Below are 22,915 nucleotides of genomic sequence, written 5' to 3' on the forward strand. Positions count from 1 at the left end.
AAAAAGAAATGAAGCATCTACTTTTTCATGCATGTTAAATGTTTGCATAAAACAAGTTGATATAAAAAGTCCACAAACCTTCATGAGGAACTGTGAGTGCATTTCTGGGGCACTTCTTTCGAGTTTTGTAACATGCCAGCTGTGCAGGGCTGAAGAAGAGACAAGAGGTCAAGCGGCTGGATTTTAAAAGTCTTCCAAACACTCCATACTTGCAGTGTTATTATGTAGCTCTGCATAATGGAATGGAAATTGAGATGGGGATGAAAAAAAAAAGTTGATTGGTGTCATAGGGGGGATGGATATTGAATAGAAGGGGGAAATGACATAAATTGACCTTGAAATATATTTTTTACTCATCTGTGTTATGATTTTGTGATGTATTTTTGGTATGGTGCACGTAAATCTTCACTCGTGGCGTTTTATTTAAAAATTTGATTGTTGATGACTCATGTTCGAGGGTAGCACAGTTAACTTTAGCAAAACAGTTTAGCTTACGTCAGTCAAAATAGGTCAGGTTCAAATCTCGGTCAAATGAATCTTTCCTATCGTCGTTGCTGACTTGTTGTGAATGGATTACTATTTGTTCTGTTTTTATAGAAGCAAAAAATCCGTTTTTTCTGTGTCCCAGAAGAGCAGTTTTGTTTTTATGTTGGAGTTTAGCCAGGTCCTAGTGTGCAGTTAGTAGAAAGGACAGTCGATTCACAATTTAAAAATAGCCTTGTTAAAAGTTGTGTTCCACTGCCAAGCCACCAAAATAAAAATCCATTTTTCTCCAAGCAGTAAATCATAAAAGTGAAAATCGGTTTTGATGACAGTCTCCAAATCAAACCCCTATTGTATTGTTTCATCCCAACATCTCATGTCCTAAAATAAACATAGTAAATCATCCACTTATTATAAATCGACCCATTTTTACTTTCACTAAAGTGCGTATGAGCGTCTGAGACAATTTGTGTGTCTCATTTGAGCATTTAAAAAAAAACATATTGGAAAATCCATTAACATTGAACAACTAAAGTGAGATTTTTTTTTAGAAGGCGGGGGTGGAAAATTATTAGACAGCAGGGTAGAAGGACAGGTAATTGAACTCCCACGAAATGTCTGTCAGTTTATCTACCCACGTCTGTCTACCCTTCTGTAAGAACCCGGTGGTGTATTTTTATGCGAGTGTTCAAGGTGACACCATCAATGGACACTTAATCGACATCAACTGAATCACAAAACTGTCGCACTTAACATTATTCTGCTTGCAAATGAGAATCAAAGCAGCTGAATGGTGCGAGGTGAGAAAACAAGAGGATGTTTTTTTGACACCTTTTGTTTTTTTCCTTTCTTTAAAAAACCTCACATGTACGATCAAATGCTCAAACTTGATGGATCAATATGTCAGACTCTTCTAACAGTTTCATTGTTTGAAAAGAGGCCTTAAAAAAAAAAAAAACTTGATCATGACCTTTGACCCAGAAATAATAACATGGCTGTGAATCAAAATGATCTATTATTTAATTCTTGCTAGATCACCAACATGGAGGATGATCCCAACTGGTACACAGCTGAGCTGGACAACAGAAAAGGCTTTGTGCCAAAGAACTATATCAACCTGCGGCCACACGCGTGAGTTCATGGAACAAACGTTGACGCATGCGTACAAGTACACAACGCACACATAGGAAGCGTCGCCAAAGCAGATTCAGACGCATCTCCAGAAAATGGTGGATCTTAACAGCTCATTAGTGTGTGTAGCAGCTCCAGGCATCTTCTGCTCTGATTTGGACATCTGCATCCCAGCAAAAGACAAACCCGTCCTACTCATACGCTCACTTACGTAATCTTACACTTTGTGTGTGTGTGTGTGTGTGTGTGTGTGTGTGTGTGTGTGTGTGTGTGTGTGTGTGTGTGTTTGCTGCTGCACACCACATTTCCATCACTGTCTCACACCAGATGGGATCCTATTTTTTTTTTCCGACAGATGCTAAAGTGACAATGTTACAGCAGGCTTTGTCTTGTTAAAAAAAAAAAAAAAAAGCTTCTTAGATAGGAGGCCTTTGCCAAAGCAAAGGTTTGAGTAAAAAGAAATTAATGTTATGGCAACTTAGAATAGAGCTTCCACAAAGTTGTGTGCAATTTTATTTATTTTTTTAATAACTTTATAAAGATCAAGTGTCCGACAGCGGTGATCTATGCTATTGTAAGAATTCCTTTTAAATGTCATTCCCTTATAACAAAAAAAGACAATTTGATTTAATACTTTGCAACAATTCTGTAAAAACACAACAATAAAAAAATAAATAAAAATAAAATAACCACTTTAACTTCATTGTGTTTACTTTCCAATCCCTCAGGTGGTTTGCAGGTCGTATTTCTCGCGGTGTGGCGGAAAGTCGACTTCGACACCGGGAATGTGGAGCTTTTTTAGTCCGAGAGAGCGAGAGCGCTCCTGGGGAGTTTTCCATGTCGGTCAGGTAAAGAGAATCATCCTTCATATTTACTCCTCTTGTAGATTTTTAAAATCTTGTAAAAACTGTGTAACTCATTACGTAGGAAGACAGTTTGAGGAGGGATGGGGGTGTAAAAAGCAGAAAGCCTCTGGTCCAACGTGAGCTAATCTCATTTTGCACACGAGAGCATCTTGATGGCACCGATTGTAAGGCCAGGCGGGCAGTGACGGTGGTGGCCGCTTGTGATTTTGGCCCTGAGCTCAGAGGAGGTGCTAAAGTGTGCAAAAGGCGACATTTTTGGCAGTTTATCGCCATCTGCATGGGTATTGGTTGCTGAATGGTGCAGTAGGCACCAAAATTGGGTCAGGTGTGTGCGCTGACAGCTCCTCGTATCTAAGAAGATGTTTTTGGTGACAGTTAATGTGAGTGCTTCACTCCTAACTCAGCTAAGTGCAGTTTTAATATATGTTTAAATAGTAAAATTATGGTGAGGAGTTAAAGTGTAGGAGCCAGAATTTATGTTGGATTTTTTTTTTTTGTCATGGTGATTATGGGGGAAAAAAAATAAATGTGTGTCTGGTGACTAGCGTGAAACCACAGCAGGAAATCTGCCACATTGGGTTGTTTGGTGGTTTATTTTTAGAAAGTGGGCCAAAGTGATGGCAACCTAGACTCTTATGAAGAGACATGAGAAAAGCGTTTTGCATATTCATAGTCCAAGTTATTTTGGGCTAGTGTTGATCAAAGTTTCCTGAAATGATTCACAAGTGCAGTTTAGAAGTTGGAAGTTCAATGGATGCATCATGAGCGTGTAGTGTAAATCAGGACTAATTGTTCTAAAAATAAAAAAAAAATAAACTTATTACGAATCTGAGTACTTTATTCATTCATGCGCTTCTATTAAATCTTTCATGTTGATTGATTATTTTATGATATATTTACTTTTATGATTTCTAGAAAAGCAAAATTTACGCATGTGGTATTTAAATATGCTTTAATTGCACACAATCATATTAAGCCGACATCATCAACAAATGCATGCTGGGTAAAAAAGTGTTTTTCTATTATGTTCACAAGGAAGCCATTTTGAACGGAGCTTCATTATTCACACGACCTCTTATATCGCTGACTCATGCTCCTTCGGGTCGTTTGGCTTTGAGAATCTTTGTCATCAGTCATCATTAGTGTCTTGTTAAAAGGAATGGGCACTTAAGGCTGTGTTTATGTTACAGTTCCAGAATCTTTGCCGAGCATCGAGTAGCGTCTGAGGGATTTAGTGGAGCATGAATGTCAATTGCTAGTGGGTGATTTCACAATCATTGAGTCTTATGAGCTATCTAGCCAACCGTTTTGTGGATTCTGTTGAGGGGGCACGAGGAGCTGGAGCATATCCCGGCTGACTTTTTGGGGAAAAGGTGGTCTGCACACCCTGGAATGGTCACCAGTGAGTCACAGGCCCCATATAACCATTCAGACGTCACCGAATGAGAAGTGAAGCCACTCTCCTTGGACTGCAGTCTTAATAACTGACTCAAGTCGTAATGAACCGGCAATTAAATAATTGTACTCTATATTTGCGTGCAATGAGATCAATATATAGTGCCTCTGCCAGCAAAAATAATTTCTACCGCATCTATTTATATATTAAGTCTGTCGTTGATGCTGTTTCAAAAATGGTGCCTACAAGGTTTTTATTAGAGACTCTCAAAGATGTATTAATTCGACAATACTTTTATGATAATAATTTGGATAATAATTATTAGAATATATAATATAAATAAAAATATATTATTTTGTATAATTCTAGAATTATTATCATAAATATACCACATTAAATATAATTATAATAAGTTAATTATAATATTTTTATGCTAATAAATGTGCAAAAGTGGCAAAAAAAATGCAAAATGTAGTCTGAGGTGTCAAAACAAACATAGATAAGACAAAAATTCAATCATTAGAGAAATATTATTGCCTGTACTGACATTCATATATGCTATATGAATAAATATGCAATTAATTCAGAATAAATTCGACACATCTGCACACACTATCTTGCAAACCGCTCCAAAATACTTGATGTAATGTTATTTGCAAGTCCTCCCTGACATCATCCTCCTTTTAAAAACGCACTCCAGCCACCTGATTGGATGTGGCGTTCATTTGTTACAGTTTAACCACGACATTAACACGCATGCATCGTTGCATATTGCTAAAAATTAAGAAGGTGAGATTAGAGAACCTGACAGCAGCAGATAGGAAGTGAGAGCAAATTGAAGGAGGAAGTCGAGGGAAAGACAAGCAGAGCGACCTTCATGCATCTCCAATTGTGCTGGCGTCGGGTAAAAGTTGTAAAAATAACTTGGCTGTCAGGATGTCTCACCGCTTTCTATCGCGTCATCTACAGTAGGTGGCTTTCCAAATGCCAGTCTGCTTCTCGCTCGTACTTTGTCTCAATCCCTCCTACAGATTTCTTTGTACGGAGAAAAAGAACATAATCTCGCAATCGCTGTGGGCCTTAATTACACTGGATAAAGAACACAAATGAGAGCGTGTGTCTGTATTAATGTGTGTGTACTGTTCATCACGCTGGAAGAGTTTATCGGCCAGAGTGTGTTACTTGACCTCTGGGCAGATTGTAATGATGATACATGCATAATGATCGGAAGGACTCTACGTTGATGGTTATAGATTGCAAATATGGATTTTAGCGAAAAGGCTTGGCAGTGATTGATTGATTGCATTATTGTGGTTGACTAGGTTGATGAACATGTTTCATTCTTATATAAGGTTATAAAGGTATTTGATTAAGGAATTATTTTTTTGACTGGAAAAAAAATATTTTGTTGTTTGCTTCAACCATATTGTTGTTGAGTTTGAATAGTGGGTTTTAAAATGGGTAATCAAAAATGAAATATATTAAGAGTATTTATGCCATGTCAGGAAGGTCATGCCCATCACTAAGGAGTGTCAGTTACCCAAATTGATCGGTAGGGGGCAGCAAAGGGTATCAGACGTCATAATTGGCTGATGACTTCACAGCATGGTGTTACTTTTGTGGATTGAGGGGCTACTTATTCTCACAGGTTGACTTAGTCTAATTGAAAAACAAAGGTTTTCTCTCTCAAAGCACATCATGAAAAAGTATGACTGATTTTCCCAAATCTGCCACGACGGATATTCGGCATCATTAAATGTAAACATTGCACCCTCCTACTCTGGGATGATTTAAGAAATAAGGGGGTGTTGAGTTGACTTTGGCTGTATCTTACAGGAACTTATATAACGATAATGATCATGGTGAGATGTTCCGATTTCTAAAGATAAACTGCTAAGTTACTTAGCAACCGCCACAGGGAGCAGGTAGGAAGTGTCGGCGGAAGAAAAATGGCTGTTTAATTGTGGCCTGCATTGATTTTTCTGAGGAACTAAATGAATTATGTAAATATTTTGCTCCAATAACAAATAAATAGCAGTCTCTTAAATGACTTTGCAAATGAGCATCCCATTAAGAACAACCGTTAATGACTCAATGACATCAAAATGTTGGCTGACATGTTGGCCTCTGCTTGTTATTATTTTTTTCCGTCAGACAGAACATGAGTCATTTTATGAGGCCATTAGACAATGACCTACTTTGAATTGATTTTAAAAAAAAATAGGTAAACAATTAATCATTTGTCATAGTGACTAGTTTTAAATAAGACTGTGTCAGCAAAAAAGTGATGAAATGACATTTTTAAAATCTATTTTTTGTGTGTTTGACAGTTATGGTGACCACGTCCAACACTTCAAGGTACTGCAGGACCGTTGCAGTCAATACTACGTGTGGGATGAGCTCTTCTCCTCCCTGAATGAGCTTGTGGAGTTCTATCATAGCAACAGTATCGCTAAGGAGAGGACCGTCTTTCTGCGAGACCCCGAACACTTTGCAAGAGTGAGCACGTGACCTCTATTTTAAACATGATTCCTTTTATAACATATATTTTCTAAAATATACTAAATAAAACAAACACAAGAGCCCATTTGACATTTCATCAATGTCCTCCAGAAATCTCGATACACTGTGTGTCCCTCTTTAATAAATATTTTTATATTTTAACATTTAATAGACTGATTCATTTAACAATTTTGGCATACCAGGAAATATTTGTTTTTTTAACCTTCAAAGAGGTGTGGGCAGGTAGAACATATCAAGTCAAATAAATATTTGTGTGCCCTCCATTTTTTTTTCGTCTCATTTCATTCTGTCATGTCACATTCAATGTCATTAACAAAACATATCTGTCCCATGTCTTCCATCTGCTATATGAGCAAATGTGCTCATATTTCTAAAATGATTCCAAGACTAATTTGACCATTAGAAGACACAATAACATTGAAATAAAAATAAATAAATAAATAGATTAAATTAAATTAAATAGCCTTTGAATCAGACCAAATATAAAGATTCCGAAGCTCCCATGATGTTATTGTGAAGTCAAAAAAGGAAAGAGGAATGGTGTCAACAAGGTTTGATGATGTCCTCTGTTAACACCTGCAGATCGTGATCGACAGGGTGGAGTCTATCCGTAATCCCCGCTCATACGCACAACCATGTGGCTTGACGGGTTGCTGTGGTAGCAAAGTGTCAATCATACGTCAGTCATCCAAATAAGATCGTCTCATGCGACACACCTATGAACTAGAAGCACCCTTGTTTATACCATAAAAGGAAATCAATGAGATCATATTAATACAGTGGAAAATGAATTTGAAAGATGAATCCGTTTTTTTGTTTTCTTTTGCCCCTCGCAAGACGTTAAATTAGGAAATCAATTAAATATAATAGTTGAGCCACTAACACTATCTGGAGCCGTTCAGAATCAATATTTATCCACTAAAAATCAACGCAACACATTCCCCACTCAGCATCTTGAATTCCGTGCCTGCGTTTGAATATAAAAAATTCATGCAACGAAAGGTCATCTCCTACATCCTTGTACTTGACGTGCCTCCACTTTCTTGATGAATAGACACATTACTACGAGCATTTTTTTTTTCTTTTCCCTGGCACGCAGATCTTCGTCAGTCATTTTACATATCAGTCCATTTTAGACCTGGCAATTCAATATTGACGATAATATATAATATTACACAAATAATTCACCTTTGGATCAAATGTGTGACCAAATGTTTTTTTGTGTCATTTTCTTTCCAAACTAATTCCAAATGAGCTCATTACCCGGCACAAGATCACTCCTTATCTCATCATGGCAGGATGGCAAATGTTTTTTTTCTTCTTCTTGCTTTTCCCACCCACCCCCAACGCCCACCGCTCCATCCTCATATGCCCTCCAGCCACAACGGGTCCACTTCTAACAGAAAAGTACGATCATGCAAAAACTTGCTTGACGTTTTCGAAAGCAGACTACACTGCATAACCTTGAAGTAATTTGTGTTTAGGGTGAAAGCCAAATGACCAAACATAAAGCACAAACTATTGGTATTTCTTCCAGGCTTGATTCTCCCTCTTAGTTCACATCTACTTTCCTCAATAGAAGTGCAACTGACAGGAAAATGAGGTCACTGAGGTTGAAATTGCGCTACTTAAAATAGTCACTTTTCTCCAGCTAACCAATTTTTACTTGGCCGGCCTGCAGAGATCAGAAGAGGCTGATGGCCAGCGGAAAAGTAACTTGTTTTTTGTGTGCACTTAAAGACAAACACAGTTGGACAGATGGGCGATGGGGTACATTTTATTGAAGGCGGTTTTATTTTTAGTGTATAGGTGTGTGATCTTATCTCGGCATCGCACGGCGTTTGGCTAGCTGTGGCTTCGCTCTCGATTTTTGTCATTTTTTCTCTGCAAGAGGCTCCCCGCTGATAAAAGCTGCGTACGCTCAAAAAATAAACAAAGCGTAAATTGACTACTGGAAAGAGTCGTAGTAAACCAATTTTTTTCCAAATTCAAATAAGTCTAAATCACAGGTGTCAAACGTAAGGCTCGGGGGTCCGCCGCATAATTTTATTTGGCCCGCAAAGACAAATTGTGCATCAACTTATTTTAAAACAAAAATTACAAATTGTTTTCACTTTAAAACCATAAATATATTGCTGGCAATATTTATTACCATTCATCTTTTTCAAATATTTGAACAGTTTTGACTAGTCCCTGATTTCAAAACTAAGTTATTCATCAATTTGTTGTGTAGCATAAACTGTATATAATATATATAATATAATCTCGTTTTTTCACCGTGAGCTGCTTGCAGCCCCCAAACATTCTGATACTCAACTCGACTACACCAGGCGTTGTTATTAGTCATCACTGAATATTTATTTCAACGTGTCGCTCTCATTCTGTGCTTGGTTAGAACTCGCTCTTCTGTTGACTTATTTCAATTGATTCAAATAATAATGAAATAAATGAAAATGTCAAAGCATTAGCAAATAACTGAACTTATTGCATCTTCAACCATTCATCTCTATGAATTAAATATGATTCCATGCAATCATAGTTTGCAAATATATAGACGGCCAATTTGTTTGTCTTCAAACTGATCTTTCCTTCTTCGTCCTTCCGCTTGTGACTTCCTGCTCTATCTTTCTCGATCTCTTTCGGCAGCGTCCTCACCATGCCCACGCTCTCTTCGACTTCAACCCTCACCACCCTTCGCAGCTCCGCTTCCTGCGGGGTGACGTCATCGAGCTCATTGACTGCTCCGACTCACTGCGCTGGAGGGGCCGTTGCCATGGACACGTGGGCTACTTTCCTCCGGAGTATGTCCAGCCCGTTTACCACTGTCAGTGAGCCCACACATATAAGTGGGCCTTCTCATCCACGTCACTTCCACTGCTTCTCTGCTCTTGGCTACCAGTCATCTTTGGAGCAGATGGCCTGGAGATTGACTAGTGATGCAATCAATCCAAAAAAAAACTTCTGTTAACCACTTCCTGGGCAAAACCTGACCAGCTGTGACTGGCACAACATCTACTCCAGTTCTATAGAATCAGTGACACCATTCAAGGCATGTAAACAACTTTTTACTCCACTCATGCACTCGTAGAAATTTTTAATCCAAACCGCATCATTCTATAATATACCGTTTTTTTCCGGCATATTCACAACGTTTGTGGAGAGCAGTGGAAGTTCATGTCGAATTTTTCCCGAAATACTTGAAGAGCACATTGAATTGTATGATAGTGTGAATAGGCCCCAAAAAGAGAATCACAAATTGTACCCTGTTTGAACTGTAAATCAGTTTGTGTATTTTTGTTTTGTATATAATGTTGTATTTACCATATCTTAGTAAATTCCTGGTAAAATAAAAAAAATTATAAATGTTTTCGGTCACAGCAACTAACTAGAAAGAGTCACAGGTATTTCATGACAAATGTGAGTCATTTAAATAAATTTTCTTCTGAAGACTGATCTTCTGTTGCATTCTAGCTTCCGGTGATTAAAAAAAAAGTACATATGGCCTCTTAGGAACTTTCCTTTCTAATTAAGGTGACTGACTGGTCAAGCTTATTTATGTCGATGCTTTGAAGTTGCAGAAAGAAGTCATGCCATTATGTAAATCATATTCAAAAGGCTGACACACAAAGTACTCGGATGTTTTTTTGCGGATGGATTACAACAGGATGAAAGAAGAGTTGGCAACTTAATATGCTCTGACTGATTACAAGTATCAAAGTAATGGAGCAAGCAAATAGGCGGTGAAGTAAGAAGGGCGGGGCAATGCTGAGAAGACCAGTTGGAAGTAACAAGGCACATACACCCAATAGCAAATGTGATTAAAAAAAAAAAAAAGTTAATATTTGAACAGACTAATTTTTTTAATTAAAATAAATAATATTTTAATGCTAATTAATTTAGAGAACAAATGTGTCATCCACATATTATTTAACAGATTTAAATGAGCTGCGTACGTGTAAGAGCTATAATTCATTCTGGGAATCGTAATATCAGTAGGAGGGAATTTTTGTTTTTTATTTCACATCCATATTCATGCAAATTTTGGTCACGTCTAAACTTATCAGGGACTTTTTCAAGTGTAATTTGCATTTTGCTCTTTAAGGAAATGTTGAGTTGCACCATGCAAGTCTATCATATTGTTTTTGATTAATTTAGTCAGTCTAGGATGGGCTTATCTGGTACATTTCAATGTGTGTATGTTTTTATTTCACATTTCTGTCATTCTTTGAGTAAGCAAGCTGATGTTTTAGCATCAGAAACACACACACAATCCTGCCATTTTAAATAACGCAGTTGTCAGTTGACTGGTGCTATGTTAAGAATGCGGTGCTGTTTCTCTCACCAGGATGTCAGACTTCAACTGGGGTAGGAAATGAGGTCACATTTGGAAATCCCCTTCGGCCGCATCATTTCAGATCAATTATTTTTCAGTCTCAAATTTCCTGGGTTTTTTTGTTTGTTTTTTTTAACTTGATTTTCACGGGGGAGTTTGGATGCTGTCAAAAGGTGTGACAAAAATAGCTCCTATCTCATTTCTGCTTTAAATAGAATTTTGCCGAGTCATTTCAAAGCATGCGAGAAAAAAACAAATGCTCGTTCTGTGTGTGACAAATTACTTTGCTGCTGACATCAACAAGCAAAAAAAGAACCTGCGACACGTGGCAAAATGTGACAGTTAAATAGGGTTGCGGTGAAAGAGAAGCTAAGGCGGAAGAGAAGCAAAAAAAAAAAGAAGGGAATGCAGGGAGGAGAAGCAATACATCAACAGCAGACATGCGAGTGACAGTAATAAAGTGAGAGGCAGCAGACGGGAAAGTGTCAAAGCGAAGAAGTCACTCATATTCTTGGGAGGTGAAGCCAAAAACAACAAAAAAATGTGAAACCAGTTGGACTGACTTTGCAGCTTTCAGCAATCGAATGACAGGATGAACAACACACGTCACATAAGTTGTATAAATGCTTCAAGTGTTCAAACAATTAATTAGACTTAGCACGGTTGCTTTTATGAGATCCGGTAATAGAGGGGAAAAAAATGGAACATTTGTCCTCAGGCATTCTATGGCAACATTTTCATTGTGTGGTATAATTTCATGAAATTTGTCCAACTTGATCTAACAGATAATAATGACGGTGTAAACAATCCTTACACAGCTAAAAAGAAAAAAAGAAGAACTCAGTCATGGAGTCAGCACTTTGGCCGGCTCTCTGAGGTTTGGTTTGACCTACTTTTTAAAAAAATAATACATTTCTTATGTGTGGACTGGTTCTTTAAGAGACACAAAAAACGTCGTTAAAAGAAAATATGCTGACTATACTGATGTCACTTCTCTCTTAAAACATTTACATGCACCGAGACAGACTATCATGTGACAATAATCGAGTCAGCTCCATTGGTCTTGCCTTTTGAAATTACTCCAAGGAAGTTTAAATCTGGAAAAAAACAGCCTAGCCAACTTGTGACGCCTTGTTTTGCTCTCTTCCCTTCTTAGTAGGTCTTTATTGGAAGTGCTGACATTTAGTCAGCTGAGGCATGATGCGGGTTGCCAGTGCCCGAGGCAAACTGTCTACATAACAATAACAAACATATATAAAATAGTTGCTAACCATAGACGATCAATATGAGAATTCATTATAGCTTTATTTATTTGATTGTAACCAATGCAGCAGATACAATTCATTCTCAGGCACATCTGAAATTATAAAACAATTTACTGTTAATCTGCTTCCTGTCAAATAAAAATTTATCGCTTAAAAAAATCCCTTAAAGCCAAACTCGTTTTTTTCGCGGTCCGCATTGTCGTCATAGCTTCTTTCGGAGGGCCATTATGACTGTCAACCCAAATAAATATATGAGTTTCTCATTATATACAGTAAAAGCTACAAAACAAACAGACAAATAACTCATTTTCAAATCATACGAGTAAAAACTGGTCAAATATTTAGAAAAAAAGATATTAGTAAAAGTGAAGAGAATTTGCAATTCTAGTAATGACACACGAATTTGTCTTCGCGGGCCACATAAAATAATATGGTGGGCCGTATCTGGCCCCCGGGCCTTGAGTTTGACACCAGCGTAAATAAACCCACAACACCTCATCACCCCACTAAAATGTTTCCAGACACTCTAAATGATTATATGCTTCATTTTCAAAATCTCTGCGGTTCCCATGCCGGAGCAGGAAGGGGAATTCTTTCAAGAACAGGTAAAACATTGCCGCAGGTTTCTGCTGGTGGTTTTCAGGATTGCCAGTAATGATTTAATGAATCATTTAAAGGGGATGGGTGCATTTCTTTTGTATCGGAGTCCCTCCTAAAATCTTTTTCCTCCACCCAGTGCAAGAAATCGCTGCGGGTCACAAAGGTGTGTCGGGTGTGTGTTTCACTGACACCTGTCGGGCGGTGCCTCGGTAGAGGCGTGACCGACGCTCTCGCTCGCCGGCCGGTCGGGCTGAAGTGTTTCTTCCTCATTGTGAGATGCAACGGGATCGGCTCTTCGTGTAACATGGAAGTTCTTCCCATGACAGTATTAGAAGAAGTCATTTTTAATCATCCCGGAGTTAAACTGTGTTGTGATTCAAACGATCAAATTTCACGCAGCTAGGAACTTTTTGGAAACTTTTTGTTCTTGATTTTTTTTTTTTTTCTCGCTTTCGTTTCATTATGGCTCTGTCTCAAATTCAGTGCCTGGACGATTACAACGTGAACCCCCGGATAAATGAGTCCAAACCGGACTTTTTGTACAGCGAGGACCAGAGGCTCGCTCTGGAGGTTCTCCTCCGCGAAGGTCGCGAGCCCTTCCACAAGTTCGTGGAGGAACGCCAAATTCGGAGCTTCCTTTCGGACCTGGAGCAAGAAATGCTCACGGAGACGATGGAGCCTTATGACCCAGGCTCAGACATCTTCCCGGAGGATGCCGATGAAAACGAGGACCCATTGTCGCAGCACTACTGGCCCGAGTTATCGGACATGTCCATCCCGCAGATGGACCTGGGTTGGCCGCATACTGAAGCTTACCGTGGGGTGACGCGCACCACCGTGTACACGCAACCACCGCTGGAGGGTCAGACGCACATTAAGGAGATTGTCAGAAGGATGATCGCACAGGCTCAAAAGGTGCTATAAACTTCTTCTTTTTTTTTTTTTTGGTGCAATTTCCTACATTTGCATGCACTTAACATGACTTCATAATTCTTAAAATGGAACTGTTATAAATACAGTATGTGCTTGCTGCACTAATATAACATTTGAAAACAATTTGAACTCCTAAATAGCAGAATGAGCACTGCCAAGAATTGCATGTGTACTACCTCAGCGAATGAAGTCAGTAGTTCCCATAAATCTTCCCTTTGACAAAAGCAACTATTCAGAACTTGAAATTGGCCATTGACGAGAATATGTTCCAAGTGGTCTGACCTTGAACGTGATGAGCACTGGTTTGACCTTGATGGCTATACCAAATAAATAAATGGGGGTTACAAGTAAACTAATTCCACAGGTCGACAACATAAACAGGGAAGTGTTCTATTATTGTTTTATTCTGCCTCTCATTTCTAAATCCAAAATATGAATCTGTCATAATGTTGTAGGCTGTAAGTTCGAGTTCAGAGTCCAAACTTAAGCAACTCCGTGAGACAGTGTAAAGTGCGACATGATTAATCAGCCTTATCTAAAGTGGTTCTCAACTGTTGCTCCTCCAGGACTTGCATTTTTCTTTTGACACTAACTCGTGACCCACTTTTATAAAATTTAAAAAAAAAATGGAAAAAATATGTATTATTATTAATTTTTAAATTAGATTTTTTTGTTATTTTCCTAAGTCAGAGCTGTGATAAAATCTAAATATTTGACTGTACTGGCTGTTTTCAGTTTATAAGTAAGTTCTATTCTTAGGGCAGTAACATTATCCATTTTTACTCAAGTCATTCACCAACTTCCAGTCAGGCAATAGTAAAATCAGAATTACAGTACTATAAATCTCGATCAAATATGAAAAACACTTCAAGGCCATACATGTCAAATATTCCAATAAATAACAGAGCCTGCTTTTTTTGTGGCACCATAAAACGAGTACTACCGGTCGGAAAACCAGCAATAACGTGAATCACGAACAACGTTTGTGTCCTGCCCCACTCGTCATGAATCACCTACCTAAAAGACTAAAGGAATCTCCTTCCTGTGCCTTCATGCTTCGTTAATTATTTGCATAAGTGTGCATTATGTAACGTCACTAACAGTCATGATATGCCAAAACGCAGCATTGGTGTTTTCACTAGTCTTAGTTAAACAAAATCCGTGGAACCACTTCAATCCAATTTTTTTCTTCTCCAGGTCATTGCTGTTGTAATGGACGTCTTCACCGATGTAGACATCTTTAAAGATTTGATCGATGCTGGCTTTAGGAGGAAGGTTTCTATCTACATCTTGTTGGAAAGCACATCATTACCTCATTTCCTGTCCATGTGTCAGCGAGCCAACATGCACGCAGGACATCTTAAGGTACACTATGTATTATATCATTAAGGGTTTTATAGTGTGCTAAAATACATTGGGAGTGACTACTGTAAGATTAATATTTTAGAAAAGTCTTTATAACCTCATAACTTGGATGACGGCGGATGGAAAAGCTAATAAAAATTTTATTGTAATTGCACCCCAGGCAAAATTGTCACATTTAAAAAGAAGTTAGTGACTTCACGATTCTTGAATCATCATTGGCTTTTAACAAGCTTTTACAATGTGAGGGAGAAACGTATAAAAGAATGAGGGCACGTGCATGGATTTATTTTAAAAAAAAGAAAAAAACAGTCACGCTCAAAGTCTTTGGAGGAACGAAAAGAAAGCACAAAGGCAGCTTGACAGGATTCTCAGTACCATCTGCTTCTGGATTACCAGAAAAAAAAAAAAAAAAAGTCTCGTGAGGAATCCGAGGCTCAATAAAGCTTGCACATGACAGCCAAACATGACAAGTGAGCTCGGCTCAGCCTTTGCCAAGTCGGCTGCTTTTCTGACCGATTTACTCTGGGAACATCTGCCTTCATCAACTCTGAGGATTTTCACAATTCCCAGCTGCATTTATTTATTTGTTTGCATATTTTGGATGCATCTGTGTTTGCAACGAGATGATCTTGTACATGATCTTATTTTACACAATGTTCTTTCTTTAACGCCCAAAGGCTCCAAAGAAAATCTGCTGAGTTTGCTTATCACGCAAAGGAATGCACAAAGGGGAAGAGAAAGCTGTGATCATAAGGAGAGCAAAGGGGAATTTCTCACAAGACCGTGTCGTGTCGTGACAAAGGACGATGTTGTCTCAGTCTTTAAATTTAATTCCCTGGTTTCAAAGGCACTCATCACGAATACTGCTTTCAATTATTTTCAATTTACAGTGACTTTGTTTTCCTAGCATACATCACATGACCAATAATATTGAGTATTCTTAAATTATAGCACCTTCGGGTACGCTGCACAGAAGGAACAGAGTTCTACACTCGCTCCTGCACCAAGGTGAAAGGTCGACTGGGACACCGCTTCATGTTCATCGATGGAGACAAAGCGGTATCTGGATCTTTCAGGTCAGTTTAATTGATGCTTGAGAGTGACAAATCAATTTTTTGTCATCATCTCTCAGACATCTTTTTGTATTTTTGGTTTTCCAGTTTCACCTGGATGTCCTCACGACTGGACAAAAACCTGGTCACCGTGGTTACAGGCCAGGCGGTGGAAGCTTTTGATCACGTCTTCCGCCATCTTTACTCCACCTCAAGATTTGTTGATCTCCAGCGAGTCCCCATGGAGCCAGAACCTCAGCGTGAACCCCTCCCACACCTAGAACCTGTTGTCCTTTCTTCTACGAATGTAACAAAGAAAATGTACAACCCCAAATATGCTTTACTTGGAGAAAATACGAGCGCTAACAGTCCCAAAGAGTCCCAGACAACAGAGGTGCCGGATACTAAGAAGAGAAGACGAGGAAGAGAAAGTAAAGAACCCATGCAAGAAGAGGAAGACATCCATCCTGGACTTTTAAATCTAGAGAAGGCATACTTGATCCCTTACTTGCCCACCTGGCCCGAGCCTGACCCCCCGAGCGACGTTATCGGTTTTATAAACATCATGGATATGAACAGACCGACTCAAGTGCATCTGCAACGCTCCGAGAGGTTCGAAGTCAGTCAAGCTATTCGCTTCAGAGATCCTTTCACCATGCCCGAAGCACCCATGCCAGAGGTTGCTAAACCGAGAGAGACTCATACGCAAATCCAGGAGAAGACAAATCCGCCACCATCCCAAGATCGGATCCAAGTTAAAGAGTCGATATACGACAGGTTGCATCGCATGGATTCCACCGATACAAAAACTGACAAACTTGACCTTCACTCGGTTTCATCAATAGGTCAAAATGAAGGTCAAGCCAAGTCCAGCAACATCGAACACATCCGTCGTAGTACCGGTAATCTCGAACCCGCCTCCGAACAAGGGAAATCGTCAGAAATTCGGACTGCTGCCCAAACCCTTAACCTGCCAAGCCCCGCTGACTCAAACTCCAGAACGGAACACACAGAAACTAAAACCACACATCCGGTGCAAGCTAACCATACAGAGTCATCACATAGCCCCTCGAAAAGTCACACCTCCCACCCCTCCTCTTCCTCATCTTCAAGCTCAAGTAATCAAACCCTGAAAACGTATATTACCCACCCGACTACCAAAGACAGGAATATCAGCAACGGCCCGACCACGCCAAATAGAAGCACTCTCCAGAGGTTGAACAGCCTGAGCAGAGATGAAGAAGCCATCCACAAGTCGGCAGGAGAAATCAAGTCTACGCCTAAAATTCATGAAAATAGTAACAGAAAAATGGGATTGCAGAAAGATGACACAAAGAGTGACCCCGTCAAGAAAAATCAAGAGGATAAACAAAAAGAAACCTCTGCAGACAATCAGATTAAAAAATCCGTTGGACTACATGATCGAAAGGGAGGAACTCAAGTGGTCTCGGGGAACAAAAGACAAATCCAGTCAGATGCTTCTTTAGCACCAAATAGCCAAAATGTGAATCTTCAAAAAAATACTTTAGATGACACAAAACCGCTGAGACCAACCGACTGTGATGGAAGTTCAAAGACGGTAGACGACCTTGAAAGCAAGGCTACGTCGAAACAGCTCACCGATCCCGATTCTTGTAAAACACTGAATGAAAGTGAATCCAACAAAAAAACGTACCATGTCAAAGAAAACAAACCCCAACGAATATCTTACAGTCAAAGTTCCCCGTTGACGATGTGGGAGCGGATCCAAGCCGCGACCATCGAGACGTCTACCGACAGGACGGACGCCGCGTCGACAAAGTCTTCTGATAATACCGCAAACTCGGCAATGAAGAGCATGAGGAGACTCTCGCAAGACTCCCCGCTATCCCCGAAAGAACAAACGCCAGAGAAAGCCGTCCAATCGACAAAGAGAGAACGACGGTCAATTTCGGCCGTCAGACGCACTTCTGCTGATTTGCCTTCACGTATTCCGACGTTGGAGATGAGTCCTGGGTATCGCCAGAGAGCTCTATCGAGAGATCGCTTGAGAGATCTCTCGAGAGATCGCTCTAGAGCTCTCGAGAGAGGTCGCTCGAGAGATGACTCCAATCGCTCCTCCACCTCTGAGGAGTTTGTCGAATGTAGCGACTCGCCAATCAAAGAGGTTGAAAGACACGGGAAAGCGGATACCGCCGACGACACGGGAACGAAAACGTCGAACAAAGCTGCGTCCAGTTCTGTATTCTTAGACTACACCGCGTACGTTGCGTTGTTCGACAACAAAACCAAGCCGACCTCCAGCAAAGAAACGCAAGGTCTTGAGAAGAAAGTGAAAACGAGGGAGAAGGAGGACGTGAGAAGTCGAGAGAGCGGAATCAAAAAGACGGCCAATCGAGATTCCAAAGGGAAAGAGAGGTGGAATGTTGACGAAGTAAAGTCAAAGACTTTGGAGAAAGAAAAGGAAGCCCAAAATCAAGCTCTCGGGAGAAAGTCGAGAACTCAGAGGGGATCGGGATCCGGCAATGTGGACAACAGAGATGGGTCGGCTAAAGAGGTCGCTGGTCAGAACGGATGACGGCTACGTTTACGTGCGGACACAGTATAAATGGGGTTTGTCATCGATTGGAAAATCTCGATGGATGAAGTCACGCAAATAGATTCTACCGTCAATAAAGCACACTCATGTCACTCAACACAGGAATAAAGCAATTCGATTTTGCTTTCCTGTCAATAACGTCCTTGGAGATTCTCTTCAGGTTGTCGAACAATGCTGACGCTAGACTTTTGAGAAGTGCACCAACATTCTCCTCTAAAGCAAATGAGCTTCTTCCTCATTCCCCCCGAAAGCTACCTCAGCAGAGGAACTGAGTAGAAACGATAAAGTTGAATTCCGTTATCCCGTATACTACATCGAGTCTTGAATTATCCGAGCAGGTTTCGGTGATGTGGCGGAAAACCGGCCGACTTGTCAACTCGCTTCCAGAGATGTTTTCGTTTTATTCTCAGGACAACCAAACAAAGAAGTCTTTTAAATACAGTTCCGACAGTTAATTAGATGAACTTGCTTTTCCGTCACACCGTCTGACTGGTTAAGCCAGACAGTTCAGCAACAAGACGACACACCTAAGAGTTGTTTTCAAACGCTCCACAACAATAATGGAGACGACGACAAATTACACTGATTGATATTTGTTCGCACATTCGCATCAATAACAAGTTGCTTTTTGAAAATCTTGTCACGAGATAATATTTAAAAATCAAACAGGAACATTTTGTTTGTTTTTGTGACTATTGGGCTATTTTCCAGTTGACGCTTATGGTGCACTTTACATTTAAAGTACATTGAAGGTAAATATTCTGTTTTACAGAATGTTCTGTTACTCTGCTATTGTTATTCCGGTACGTGCGATTTTTTTGAAATGGTTTAGTGACTTAAGAATTCAAGTTGTGTTTTCTTTCTTGTTACTATTTATATATTCACAGGAAAAATAATGTACGGATAAAAAGGCAACGTTTGAAAGTGGTGATCTGTCTTTGTTTTCAGGACAAATAAAGCCGTTGAAGACGTCAACGAAACGGCTTCTATTTATTGACTGAAACATTTTTTGCATCTTAAATGTTGTGTAAATGAGGATTAGTGAGTTTATTTAATCCCAGCAGGAAATGTGTCTTACTAATTCAACATTACCATGAACATATATAACTATTCAAAAGCAAAGTATTTTTATTTTTTTAGGATTTCAGGTGCATATTTTCCAAACCCTTCTTCCGACAATAGGCAAAAATACTTTTTGACTCTAGAAAGTCAGGTGACCTCAATTCTTCGACATTAGCTCTTAAATCATGGATGACTTCTTCCGAGCAGCTCGGAAAAGACTCTGCAAACTGACTTAAATCCAAAAAGCATGCATGCCTCGCGGCGGAACAAGCAGGGACGGATTAAATATCTAAGAAGTTGATCTAGCCATCTTTTTCATGTTCAGCCCTGTCTGGAGTGTCTTAAATAAGACTGCGGTGTTAATCCACCGTCCAATTCTTCGAATACATATTGAACCACATTGTAGTTAATATTCAATTTAGATCGTTTCAACAAGCAGAGGGAGGACGTGCAAGTTGTATAAATAGATGGAGCAGGGATGGGCACATATTGATGCTATCAGCTAAGACCGATGACGGATAACTTGCAAAGAAAAGCAAGCCATCTATTGTCTGGACTGATAACGTTTGTCAAACCTGAACAGGGAGTTAGGCCAAGCCCATACTGCGAACGTTTACTCGTGTGCAAAACATCCTGCAACTCCCAGAATGGGATGCAGCTTGCATTCAAATCTACATTTGGCAATCATCTCGTCTCCCTGAAGCCATTTACATGGTGATGAGAGACTTGACTTTGCCATCAGACACACTCGTGTCTCATCAACAAACATAGGAGAGGAGATTCTACTCAATGGAGGTGGGATGTCATGGATGGCGCCGATAAAGACCAGCAAACACGTTATGCTCCAAGTCATCCATCCAACCGGGCCTTTCCAAACGCTTATCATGAATAATCATTCCTGACATGGTCGTCCTTCGGCGTGATGATGATGATGCAACAGCCGCAAAGAGATACAAAGATAACAAAACACACGATCATTAGAAATACCCTTCCAGACATGATATGAATTAATTGGCGTGTACACCAATCAAGGATTTCACATTAACGTGGAATGAGTCGAGCGTTAACGAGCGTGCTCACGCTCACTCAATCCAAAGGTTGATTAGATTTTCAATCAGCTTTCTGATCATGCAGTGCAAATGTGTTCTTTTCACAGACGACAGGATGAATGGATTTCAAAAAATATTTTAAGAACACCGCCGAGTCAGACGCTATCGTCACGCAAAGAACAGCTTTGACTTGCAGATGCTGCACGACAACAGCTGGTTTGAAGATGTGACGGGGGGGCAAAGATCAGTCTGCTGAGAAAGCAGCCAAGCGGGATTAATGCTGAGCAACTCGGCAAGCACCAGAAATTGCTTTTTAGGCACACTTTCCACCCGGGGGAAAAAAAACTTCCAATTGGCACGGAAGCTGACTTCATGTGTTTATTTTCTAGAGGCCATACCTGTGCTAACTTCATCTGGCAGAGTGTCCAATCGACTTACAGAGAGAATTTGAATGTGGCACGAGATGAAACTTGAATTGTTAAAAAAAAAGAAAAAAACTGGAGATATTAATAAAAGGCAACTGGATTTCACAAATTACATCATATGAAAGCAAACAATTGGAATTGTGCCACTTGGGTCATAAACGGAGCTGTGCTTGGTCGTTACCTGAGTCCCAAGGCATTGTGATGTCATTTTCAGTCGACAGCAAGTGCAAAATGGTCGCCCACCTCGAGACAAAATTAAAAAAAAGACATTTTCATATTCTAAAAACACAATATTAATTAGAATGCCATGTTTAGACTAGTGGCAGTGTATAAAACATATTATTATAAAGCCATTTTTTTTCTTGACTTACTCTTTAAAAATTAATTAACCTACTTCACAAAAAAAATAAAAAATCAAACAGAAATCTTGGTAATGCAATGTACATGATTACCTGTAAGTGTACCTAATAAAGTGACCAGTGTAAAGTCAGGGCAGAAACTCAGCATTTATGACTCAACCTGCTTGTTTCTCATTATCCTGAATCTAAATACTGTGTCACACCTAAATGTGAGTCCCGCTCTGACCTCTTCATTGAGGTCAAACAAATTCACAGAAGACTGTGGAATTTCTGGGAAACAGTGCAGAGCGGCTTGTACACATGATCTAGCACGAACTGCTAATGTCTGCAAAAAATATATCTGATGAGTCATGACAATAGACTAGTTGTTGGAAACATTCTCGTAAACTCTTAATCAATATGAGACTTCTACACATATGGCGAAAAGTCGAAAGTCTAAATTACAGTCTTAACAGTTTCCACTTCTCGTATCTCCAATGTGTGAATATGCCAATGATTAAGTTTCAAGATGAATTTATGACTTCATTTTCTCCAAACAGCTAATTAACTAATTAGTTCTGAGGTGTACTTCCTCATGCTTTTTGCTAAATGATAAACTGAAGCTGAGCTGCCACAGACAAACGTGGCATTCTGCACACCTTCTAACAACTGCTCGGGGACGCTAAATAAAATATGAGCAGACGTTTAAAGTTGCTCCACAAAAAATGTATTTATGGGATTAAAGATGTACTAACCTTAAGAATGATGGGAGTGAAGCATCATTCAGATTCAAAATGTAAACAAATATGAAATAAATCACAGTGGGCTATTTAATTGGCTCACATTGCATTATTTGGTTTTGTATTGTACAACAGTGCACATTGAAGTACGTAAGCAGTTTATCTCCAGGTTCCAGCTGTGTTGGTTTCAGTTGTGTTAATTAATGTGCTGAGATTTGTTGTTTCCTGCTTGTGTGGATTGTTTTCAAGACTTGTTTGTCTTTTTTTTTTTTTTTTTTTTTTGGGCGTTGGCTTTTACCTGTTTTCTTTGTTGTCTAGTCGTCTTTGTCTCGCCTATGTTGTTGCTTTGACTGTCAAGGTTTGGACATGTCACAAATAATTACGTAATGCATTCAGTAGAACAATAAAAAGGTGTATACTGTCATTTTAAAATACAAACTTGACATACCTGCACACAAACACGCTGTCGCTTCAAAAACATAATCGGTATATCACGTTGTGTTTGTCTCCACCAAGCGGACAAAAGGATAAATTGCAGTTCTTCCACGCGTGTAGTCATTTTACCAAAAAAACTCATTTTTGAACAATTAGCGCTCTCTGTCGTTGGAACACCAAACTGTCATATGTCAACGCAAGCAAAAGAAGAAAAAAAACAGCTTTTGGTTTTAATTTGAGGAATTTAGGCGAAATAAATGCATTGTTGGCATTGTCACATAATGCAATGCACACAAAAATAAATTAAATCTAACGATAATAGAAATAATAATAATAATAAT

General features: G+C 39.4%; 2 protein-coding genes and 1 long non-coding RNA gene across 6 annotated transcripts in view; 2 read left to right on the forward strand and 1 right to left on the reverse strand.

The window, feature by feature from the left end:
- grapa (GRB2 related adaptor protein a) overlaps nt 1-9,848 on the forward strand; it is a 14,771-nt gene extending 4,923 nt beyond the window's left edge. For all 4 annotated transcript variants that reach the window (XM_088358298.1, XM_088358297.1, XM_088358300.1 and 1 more), the window contains 4 exons: nt 1,517-1,614; nt 2,343-2,462; nt 6,207-6,375; nt 9,046-9,848. In XM_088358298.1, the coding sequence (XP_088214424.1) occupies nt 1,517-1,614; nt 2,343-2,462; nt 6,207-6,375; nt 9,046-9,231 (573 nt within the window). In that variant the 3' untranslated portion in view covers nt 9,232-9,848. The remainder of the gene's footprint in view (nt 1-1,516; nt 1,615-2,342; nt 2,463-6,206; nt 6,376-9,045) is intronic.
- Nucleotides 6,386-22,647, reverse strand: LOC148384245 (uncharacterized). Its single transcript, XR_015853449.1, has 4 exons — nt 22,588-22,647; nt 22,438-22,489; nt 21,243-21,304; nt 6,386-7,052 (listed from the first exon to the last, which is right to left on the reverse strand). It is a non-coding gene; the product is annotated as an uncharacterized LOC148384245 (long non-coding RNA).
- On the forward strand, nt 12,789-19,505 carry LOC148384246 (uncharacterized). Its single transcript, XM_088358333.1, has 4 exons — nt 12,789-13,512; nt 14,728-14,895; nt 15,847-15,971; nt 16,056-19,505. Exons 1-4 carry the CDS (start codon nt 13,060-13,062, stop codon nt 18,502-18,504), a joined length of 3,195 nt encoding a protein of 1,064 aa, XP_088214459.1. The 5' UTR covers nt 12,789-13,059; the 3' UTR covers nt 18,505-19,505.
- Nucleotides 22,648-22,915: the final 268 nt, after the last annotated feature.

Source organism: Syngnathus floridae, chromosome 17 (genome assembly GCF_059516105.1).
Source record: "Syngnathus floridae isolate MCC-2025c chromosome 17, RoL_Sflo_1.0, whole genome shotgun sequence".
NCBI lineage: Eukaryota > Metazoa > Chordata > Actinopteri > Syngnathiformes > Syngnathidae > Syngnathus > Syngnathus floridae.

What these genes read in the sequence shown, in the direction of transcription:
- LOC148384246 (XM_088358333.1), top strand. Translation starts at nt 13,060, where the DNA reads ATGGCTCTGTCTCAAATTCAGTGCCTGGACGATTACAACGTGAACCCC. An exon ending in TGATCGCACAGGCTCAAAAG is followed by an intron (nt 13,513 to 14,727) that starts GTGCTATAAACT and finishes TTTCTTCTCCAG; the next exon opens with GTCATTGCTGTTGTAATGGA. An exon ending in GCGGTATCTGGATCTTTCAG is followed by an intron (nt 15,972 to 16,055) that starts GTCAGTTTAATT and finishes TTGGTTTTCCAG; the next exon opens with TTTCACCTGGATGTCCTCAC.